The 10,351-nt window shown below is 36.4% G+C and overlaps 1 protein-coding gene across 2 annotated transcripts; it reads left to right on the top strand.

Annotated features, from left to right (window-relative positions):
* Positions 1-5,893: 5,893 nt before the first annotated feature.
* LOC106106036 (katanin p60 ATPase-containing subunit A1-like) lies at positions 5,894-9,829 on the top strand. 2 transcript variants are annotated; one of them, XM_013286561.1, is made up of 9 exons: positions 5,894-6,124; positions 6,426-6,649; positions 7,096-7,122; positions 7,191-7,660; positions 7,899-8,078; positions 8,310-8,452; positions 8,592-8,701; positions 8,830-8,956; positions 9,315-9,829. In XM_013286561.1, the coding sequence occupies exons 1-9, from the start codon at positions 6,018-6,020 to the stop codon at positions 9,511-9,513; spliced, it is 1,587 nt and encodes a 528-aa protein (XP_013142015.1). In that variant the 5' UTR covers positions 5,894-6,017; the 3' UTR covers positions 9,514-9,829. The 2 variants fall into 2 exon arrangements, with proteins under 2 accessions (XP_013142015.1, XP_013142016.1); XM_013286562.1 differs by lacking the exon at positions 7,096-7,122.
* Positions 9,830-10,351: the final 522 nt, after the last annotated feature.

Raw genomic sequence — 10,351 nt, 5'->3', positions numbered from 1 at the left:
TTGGCAATCTTGCTTCCTTGATGTTGGCAGTAACTTATGGTCTCTTTCCCACATTAGGATTTTTATCCAAAATATTTACCCCCTAAGTTTAATGGCGAGAAAATATATAGCCTAAAGCGTGATGTAAGTATAGGGCTTTTAATTAAAGAAGAAATTATTCAAGTATATGCTGGGATTGGTGACATCTTAGGCAACAAAGAAATGTGTGTTTACGCTTTATTATAATAGTTTATATGTCTAATTCTTTCAAACTCAATCGTCTCTTCTCTTATAATACTCTCAGTAAAAACAACAAACAATGCTAATGTAAACATCAATTATTTGAACTGTCGCGAAATATTTCGTTAGTTAAAATAAACAACGAAAGTTTTACTGTGAACTGAAGTACCGCGGGGAATGTAACTAACAATCATAAGTGAATAACTTTGATGACAATATGTATCAGTATTCCCTATTGTATCGCAAAAAACATTTAATAATTGAAATGCGTCAATGAACTTTCGGTCAATAACCTTTAGTACAATCTTTTTATTTTATTATTAAAAGGGATTGAAAACTAAAAACTGTTTTTATATAACATAAGGTGGCAAACGAGCAAGCGATCACCTGAATCCACCGAAATGGAAAACGACCGCTGCCCATAAACTTTCGCAATTGTAGATGATTTGCCTACCCTTAATTGACGGAGGAGACGTTTTATTTGAGAATGAAATAAATACAAATATATGTAACTTCGATATTAAGTAATCCCGTCGAAAGTACTAGACAAGTATGTTATTGAAATAAACAATAATTGTTAGAGTACGCGCACACCTTTGATTAAACTATCGTAGCGCTGTTTAGTCGCGCTTTGATTCCAACGAAGTTATATGGAGGTGTACACTACTCAATTTTTAGTGTGCAACTAAACAGTTGAATTGGCTACGAAACAATCGACAATCGCACAATAGTTCAATCAAATGTTTGAGCCCGCTCTTGTCCAGTACAGAAAGAAGTGAAAGAGAATTTCTGTCTGCGCAAAATGTAAATCTGCTGACTGTTTTATTATTCACAACTAGACTGCGACATTTTACGAGAGCTCAAAAGTGACATGTATTTTTTTTTATTCTGGGCACAGATTTGACAAAATCGACGACATAATCGCGGGCGAAAACTAGTAAATTAAATAATTTAATTTAAATTAAAATTAAATAATCTACTAGTTTTCGCCCGCGACTCCGTTCGCGCGGGAAAAAATAACAAATGTATGTAGTCTATTCTTTCCAACTATTCTCTACATTAATGCCAAGTTTCATTGAGATCCGTTCAGCAGTTAAGGCTACAAACTCCAACAAAAATCAATCCATCCATCTTAACTTTTGCATTTATAATATTAGTAAGATTGTATCTAATTATCGTAATATCGGATATCCATATCGGCTTGAGTTATGTTTCCGTATTAGTTGCTTTAGCAACGCTTACAATTTTCTCATGTAATAAGATCGTTTGACATCCGGTGTGCGGAGCGGTGTGGGTTACAGGCTAGTGTCAACTTACGTCCTCGTAGTGCGTTACGCAGTAGCTGTTTTTGAAGTAACCCTTACTAGATTACGTTTAAGATAATGTAACCTGCCATATTAGACGCGTCGATTCGAAACTAAGGAAAGGCTTAAGTTGTTATTAAGTACATCAAAGGCTTATTTATGTTTAGGGTTTAGCCACCTTACCATGTTAAACACACGACACTAAGGGAATGTTTAAGTAACTATTAAATGCATAAATTGTCTGTTAAAATTGTTTGACTAAAGTTTCATTTGGTGCCTAAAGCCACTAAGCGAAGTAGAAATATTGCTTATCTAATGTATTTTAGACTAGCTTTCGCTCGCAACTCTGTCCGCCTGAAATTAAAGAAAACGAAAGGGAGTAGCCTATGTGTTCTTCCAGACTATCCTCTACATCTCTACCAAATTTCATCGAAATCCGTTCAGCCGTTTAGGCTACAAACTCTAACAAACATTCATCCATCTAAACTTTTACATCTAACCAATATTATAAATGCGAAAGTTTAGATGGATGGATGGATGTTTGTTAGAGTTTGTAGCCTAAACGGTTGAACGGATCTCGATGAAATTTGACATAGATGTAGGGGATAGTCTGGAAGGACACTTAGGCACCTCACTTTTGTTTTTATTCCACGCGGATGGAGTCGCGGGCGAAAGCTAGTTTATAATATTACTATGTATTATGATTATTTGACAGAGATTAAGGAAGCAAATAGAGCGGTAAAATTTCCTATAATTCACTACGTCAGAAATAAGTTATGTTTTCAATATTCGCAGTCGTAGGTGACCTGCTTTCTTTCGACCTCACAGATTTATATTTCGCGATAACGAACAATTATAGGTGCGGTAATTTTACAGGAACAAAAACGTTAGTGTATTAATTTAGTAGAAGGGAAAAAATCAAAATATTAGTGATTTTAAACTTAGTAGCTTTGGACTACCAAATTAAAGTTAGTTTCTTACCAACCAGATTAAAAAAAAAACTTTGTTCATTTACTATTATTTCGTGTACCATCATTACTGAACTATGGGGTTGTCCTAAGATATGGTTTACAATTGTCCAATAGGATTTAAGCCGATGACAACGTGACCGGAAATGTGGTTCCTTAACCATTAAAATAATGGTTCTTTATAATTGAAGTTGTACATCTAACTTTACATTAAAACATCTTTTATTTGATTAATTTTGTAATTTATGGTAATGGAATTAAACGTAATAACACGCAGAGTCTAGACGCGTGAATAACGAGCAACGTGCCTTGCGAACATCAATAGAATTATTGCACTTTTTAATCGATATGGTAAAAGAACTGACTGCTCTAAAAGATTAGGAGAAACTATTCTGCTATCTTAGAGGTAAAATGCTCGTAATTCTGTGTCAACATTGATCTGTTATCTTTTTTCAAAATGGCCGCTGGACGACGCTTGAACGAATCTAAGATATGCCGTAACACACATAAAAAATACAGACAAATTGGGTAACTACCTCCGTCTTTTGGGCAGTTGGTCAAAAAGTGGAATATGTTAAATTACAAACGTTTATTGGTCGATTAAAACGCTTAGCTGATCAAAAAGAAAATACGAACTCTATCTTTATTTCTATAATAAAGGTGTTATATTTGTGTGTATTTTGTAGGCTTTGACAATTTCCATCCGTCTTGACATAGATGCAGTGACCTGAATGTTGCTTGAAGGACCATTCACTCTGCCATTTCCCTAGACGTTTTTTGAAGTCAAAGGGCAAAAGTATTTTTTTCATGTCACGTTAATCTCTTTTATTCTACATGTTTTTTTTAATTATAGTAAACGTAAATAAGACAAAGGCTCTAATGTTTGAACAGAATCTTTTTTTAGACATTTATTTAGTATTTAATTAATCCCCATATCTCAACAGTTATTAGTGTGTTGTAATTATTCGTAGGTAGTAAGTTTCGAAATGGTATAGTATAAACAACCAGTACAATGTTAGTAATTATATTTTATGACGTAATAATTACCCGGTCTCAATGTTAGTGAAGGTCGAACTCAGTCCTCCAGCGAATGCGTAATATGATTATCAGATTTAGGTCAGGGCTACTGGATGCTTAGCACAGGTTTACTTTAACGTAAGGGATGCAATAATTACGTCACTCTTAAGATTGCTGCACAAATGATATGTACCGCCCAGGGCGCCTGACAGACGGCGCCATAGCTTGCAAACTCTTATAAAACACTCTAAACCATTTCCTTTCCCCCGAGTCATGGTAGAAAACGGGACGCTGTAAAAACTCGTCCAGGGCTAGTAGAGCTAGAACCGGCGCTGTACAAAGCTAGACACTTTGGAGTTTAGTAAGACTGCAATTCCAAAAGCAGTCAGTAAATCTACAGTTCTTCTATTGATGTGGTTGTGGAGTGTTGTGTTCGAAGAGTTTTGAGGTGGTGGAGTGTGGTAGTTGTGGAGTGTGAGAGTGGGGTTGTGAATGATCGGTGGTTCAATTGCCCGTGTGATGAAATACCCATATTTTTTATCTGGGTTCCTGAATGAAATTGATTGTAGTATGCTTTTATGTAACAATATTATGTTTGCTATTTTGCGTTTCTAGAATTTAATGGTAACTGTGATGTAAGGGATTATTATTTATAAGCTTGCGTAGGTGTAAATATTGCGTTGTACGGAGATTTATTTATATAAATAGGCATTATGATTGTAAGCCAATAATTTAATTTAACGTCTCGAAGACGGCAAGTGCGGATGGGTTACGCAATACTTTCTAACATTTAAATGAAAACATTAGTGACAATTGTTAACAAAGAGTGCAGAATGAGTCCTTTTTATGTCTTTTAATCTTGTGTCATCTAATTTTGATTACATCTAAGATTGTTCCATTAAGCTCGCAATTTTCTTGGGGTTTTTCGAAAAGTGTGCTTTGTTTATGCACATTTTAAGGTACAATTTTCAACTTCACTTCCGCTCAGTATGGTCTGCAATCTTTGTACCTTGTCTTTGTTTCAAAGAGTACAATAACATCAGTACAATCATCGTTAACTCCACTTTATGAAGCCGTCAATTTATTTTGATCAAGGGTCTCGCGTTTGCTCCAATGGAGATAATAATGTTGTAGGCGGCCACGCGCCTCCTGTCTGAACAATTCTACCTCATAATCTTGTTGGACATCTTCCTAATTGCTTTATTTTGGCGCTGTCTGAAGGTTAATCAAGATTTATAAGAATCATTGTCTAAAACGTTTATTGATATTAATGTTTTTTAAGCAAGCTAGAGATTGCACGACATTCAATCTGAGGTCTGAGATAGAATAAAAATACAAATTGAGTGAACGAGGAATTGTGTGAGAAGGGATCGAATTCAAATATAACGGCTGATAGAGATGCTTGAATTCATTTGAATTCAGTACATTGTTACATTTGAAACGACTGATATAGATGTAAGAGAGAGTAATACATAATGTACTCTGTAAGATACTCTTGTAAAAGTAAAGCTAGTAAATAAAGAGTAGATGATCTCTATTAGAATGAAAAAAAAAAGTTACGACAAGTTGAGAATCGTATGTCTTTTATATTAAACTTTCAACAGAGTGACGTCAAAACATTAAAAATGAATGAACAAACCTCATTGTCAACAGAAAAGTACAGTCGATGACCTTTGGCATAGTTTCGGCGCCACCTGTCACTATTCCCTTCCAGTCAATGGACATAAGTAAAGTTCAAAGACCCCTTAATACACTATCACTATCCTGCAATTACCAATCGATTTACCATCGACAGGTCTAGTAACACTAGTTTTTGGATGTCCGAATAATAATAAAGCTTAAGAAATTATAGGAAATGCAAATTTAAGATGGTCCTTAACGATACTTTCAGGTTTTTAGACTTGAGTACTATAGTAAGTATAAGATCTTTCATAGTTAAAAAATATCTACATAAAAGAATATCGACATCTCATTAATTAACTTAGAAAAAATATAGACAGCAATACGCTTATAAAATTGTTTTCCGACTGGAAACCTGCGATCAAAATTACTGATTTCCTTTACGATAATACCTAATTGTCCCGACACTGTACTCGCAAACAAGGACGAAGTACTTATTTATTAACCCCTTAATACGAAACGAGGTCAATTGGTAAACTCGTTCAACGACACGTAAGTCCCAAAACCATCGCAATGACCTTCCAATACCAACTTCCATTTGCGGCCGACCTTCTGATGTCGCGACCTTTCGAAATTAAAACATGAACTACGCAAAGGTGAAGTTCTACCATGTATAGTATTCCAAAACGAAAATACAAAGTTGTCCTGCAGAGCGATTGTGTTTTCCGCGAACGCGTTCCTATAGCAACCGATTCAAAACAAACCTGTCATTCAGTGGCCAAAATTTCCCCGACTGTCCGGTTGAAAGAGCGTTGACATACTTTCGATATCAGAAAAATTATGATAAACACATCAATTACAGTGATTTAGTTGTAGAACAAACGGACTTATGTTGGCTCGAGTTTTAAGACGAAACATGGATTTCGGGTTCGGCGATTTCCTGTATCCAAATGTCGCTGGCTTGCGGCAGTTCTTTGAAAGGGATGCGCATATCGGGTCCGTAGATATAAAGTACTACTTCATGTAGTCTTTTATAATTTAGTTGGAAAACGGTTCTCTAAATATATTCTATAATGTCAACATGAAGCTGGTGGTAATTTCGTCTTCATGGATGAACCCATCTAATTTTAGTTCAGAAAAATCAAATTCTGTTGACGTGTAATAAATTGAGACATATTGACAAACAATATGATAAATTCTAGATCTTGCTAATGATGTGAAAATGAATCTTCCCTAATTTCATATTTTAGAAGTCAGAGACAACAATGTTATACATTTTGTCACAAATTATTTGCAGTCCATCATCGAGCTTCCACCAGATGGCGCGGATGATGGACCGGATGATGACGGAGAGCCTGCAGCCATTTGGGTTCGCGAGAGTAACGGCGCGCCGGGCTAAATCCGACAAAGGAGATGACCCACCGCGAGATGGTCTGCGCAGCGAAAAGGGAGCAGCGAAGAAAGATAGGATTAGACCGGACACGCATGCCCACAATGGCACCCGCCATCCACCCACGCAAGGTATTAAATAGATGCCCCTATTGCAAAGAAGTAAGGTTGAGATTTCTTTGACATAGATATGATAGCTAGCCAAGATCCTGATAAACTTCTATTTCTTCTGAATCCATATAACTCTGACGGTTATGGAGTTGTATTGTTTTATAGAACGGATCCTTAAATTTTTATGAATTACTTATTCGATAAGACTCAGATCCGAAAATAACCCACTTAAAAGATTTGACCGCGTGACGTCTAAGCAATTTTGAACAAAATGAACGGTCATATTAATTTGTCCACAAATTCGATATGAAGACAAATGATTCTTGTACTGACAAGATACATGCCATCAATATTTTTAAGAGACTAGAAAAAAGACGTGACACCAAATTTATTCATGCTCTTTGTTTCTTTTTTTATTTATTAAACTAATGTAATTTTTCAAGCGATTTTGCATTTCCACATTTTAGATGGAGTTTTAAGTGGGAATTTTTTAGGTTAGTTTAGTCCATAAATAATTAAATTTACAGATGATTGTAATATAGACTAATTCCACTATGTTCAGTCGTCAGGCCGACTCAAGCGACTTCATTCCAAGAATCGCCATTGGATCAAGTTAAGCAGTCAGATCCGACGACTGAAAAGTGGGCTGGAACCCTTCGTAGAAGAGACCCTGAGATACAACCGACTTTACCCTCTATCGTCTCTCGGAAGACTTCGACCGCTTCCGCAGTGAGCAGCGGAAGAAAATGTCGATCAGTAGAAAGAATTCCAAGAGTTAAGAGGCAGTTGGCTCCGATCAAACCGATTCGAAAGACTGATGGCACAACTGATGGTGATGTCACAATCTTGGAGAGAGACGAAAAAGTCTTTGACACGAGTGGTTACGAATTACATTTAGTGGAGACTTTGGAAAGAGACATACTCCAGAAGAATCCAGATGTCCGTTGGAGAGATGTTATTGGATTGGATGATGCGAAAGCGGTGCTGCAAGAAGCAATGGTGTTGCCGCTCGTCATGCCTGATTATTTTAAGGTTAGGTTTGTCATTAAGACGTTAAATGGATTTTGTGAAACAAACTTGGCTATCGCTATAGTACATTTTAATTTCACTTTTGTAACAATGTCGTTACAATATCTCGCGTGACGACCACAAATGACATTTTTCATTACTATTGACATATGGGCGATCAATATTATAGTCTATCAACAACAAGCGTCGAATGAATTTAGCCTAGGAGATTAATAGTGAGATTAAATTGATATTTTTTCAGGGCATCCGTCGCCCGTGGAAGGGCGTACTGCTTACAGGTCCGCCGGGTACAGGAAAGACGCTACTGGCGCGTGCCGTGGCTACGGAGTGCCGTACCACCTTCTTCAACGTCTCCTCCGCTACACTCACCTCTAAATACCGCGGTGACTCCGAGAAGCTCGTCCGACTGCTCTTCGATATGGTTATTTTATTTAATGATTTTCACTTCTAATATATATGTTATGGAAGAAAGTGGAATTATAGCAAACAGTTCACCTTATCTGGCTATCACTGCCACTCAGGGTATAATAAAATGTGTGATTATCATAGGAATTTTAGGAAATCCCTACTTTATTACTTCGCTGGTATTCTGTGTTGTTGTTATCCATTCTTGCATAATGGGGTGTTGCTTAACTTAGTATTGTGTTTGCAGGCTTCGTTCTACGCGCCGAGCACGATTTTTATCGATGAAGTAGATTCTCTGTGCGCGGTGCGCGGCGCTGACTCCGAACATGAAGCCTCGAGACGATTCAAAGCTGAACTGCTCATACAGATGGATGGGCTCGCCGCCATTTTGTAAGTTGATCTTACTACAGGACGAAAACTAAAGTAGACCCGAAAATTAGTTAAACGATAGATGTATGAATAGACTAACGGAAAACTTGTGCGCACAATTTGAGGTTAATGACAAGGTTAATGATTTTTCGTGTTGCAGCAACCAAGATAAAGTGGTAATGGTGCTGGCAGCCACCAATCACCCCTGGGATATCGATGAGGCCTTCAGGAGACGCTTTGAGAAGAGAATATACGTCGGTCTTCCTGATGGTAATCTTTTTAGATGATGAATTATTTACTACTCGTTCAAATTTGGATTTACAAATTTTATAATGAATGCATATCTTCAATAGAAAAAAGTCAAAAAGCAATCAGTTTTAAAATCTGTTTTATTACAGAAATAACAAGATCGAAACTCCTCAAGCTTTGCCTCCGCGAGGTATCGCTCACAGAGGACGTGGACTTCCAAGACATGTCGGAGAAACTTGACGGGTATAGCGGCTCCGACATCTGTAACATATGCCGGTAATGTTAACCAACTATAAGAAACTATATTTTATGACCGTACCAAAGATATTTAAAAATATATAGACGTGGTAGTGAACAAATTTTTTTTACCAGTAATCTTTAAAAGGTACTATATCAGTTGTCCAGTTTAGTGCTACCTCGTGTCCTTGTATTGATATGTAATTAAACGTTTTGCAAAATTGTAATAAGCTCCATCTTTTATTATTAAAAAAACACTAAATTATAAAATAAACGTTATAAAATAAAATCATTTCAATATTATTTAATGCCAATGCCTCTTCTATACATTTTTTGAAACTCTTTGGACAATTTATCTTATTTTAGCGTCATTTTCATAGTATGTTTACCTCCACAGAGACGCAGCAATGATGACAATGCGTCGAAAAATCGCGGGAAAAAGCCCTGATCAAATACGTCGTTTGAAGCAATCGGAGTTAGAGGCGCCCGTGTCTAAGGACGATCTGAACGCGGCCATAGACAAGACACGGCGCACTGTCAGCTCGACAGATGTCGCGCGCTACGTCGCTTGGATCCAGCGCCACGGATGCTCTTAGCGCAGAAGTAAAGCGCTTCGAGCGCTGCTCAGGAGACTGAGGAATTGTTAGAGCTCTCGGTATAGCTCGCAAGCGCTTTAAGTCGCTAGAAACGCTGTAAGGACTTGTTTTGTTTGAAATTAAAATTAAACTCTAGTTTATGGTGAAGAAATACAATCGAAAGTGATTATTTATTGGGACTAGATATAAAAATTAATACTTATTGTGAAAGTGGAAAGATGTGGTCATAATTGAGGTGACGGAATATAAATTATTACTTTTTGATAAGTTGTATGTATTAATTGCTTTCTTAATAATCATTTTATATTATACGACCTTATAATATAATTATGAAATTGATGGTATTTTAATTTTTTTATTTTTCCAATCACATACTGTATGTATGTAAAAATGATTTTTATTTTATTACTAAACTTTATGCTACTATAAAATATAACAAATTCTTTACCTAATTTGTAATTCTGTTTATGGTTTAACCAAGGACATAAAAATTCTCACCAAAAGGCGCTTAAATCGCTGAAAAAGTATGAGAGTTTTTTTTATTCCTGGTGAAGCTTTATGTAAATTATTGTTGCCTAAAAAATATGTAAGTTATGATATTTATATCTGCTTATAGCACTAGCAACTTTGTCATAGCATGTTCTGGACTAGGTTAGGTTTTTGATTTAGATTGTAAGGACGTTTAAGGGCCTGTCCCACATTCTAAATTGTCTGATAACAATCCAACGTGTAAAATATTTGATGGATATTGCGGATTTTGTTCCCTTATCCGAAAGTGACGTCATTTTTAAGCTATCTGAGCAGCTATCAGCCAGTGGCGGGACAGGTCCTTTTTCTA

The sequence above is a fragment of the Papilio polytes genome, unplaced genomic scaffold (assembly GCF_000836215.1).
Source record: "Papilio polytes unplaced genomic scaffold, Ppol_1.0 DF822511.1, whole genome shotgun sequence".
Classification (NCBI taxonomy): domain Eukaryota; kingdom Metazoa; phylum Arthropoda; class Insecta; order Lepidoptera; family Papilionidae; genus Papilio; species Papilio polytes.
The sequence above is the reverse complement of the archived record's forward strand: the minus strand, read 5'-3'. Positions and strand labels throughout refer to the sequence as shown.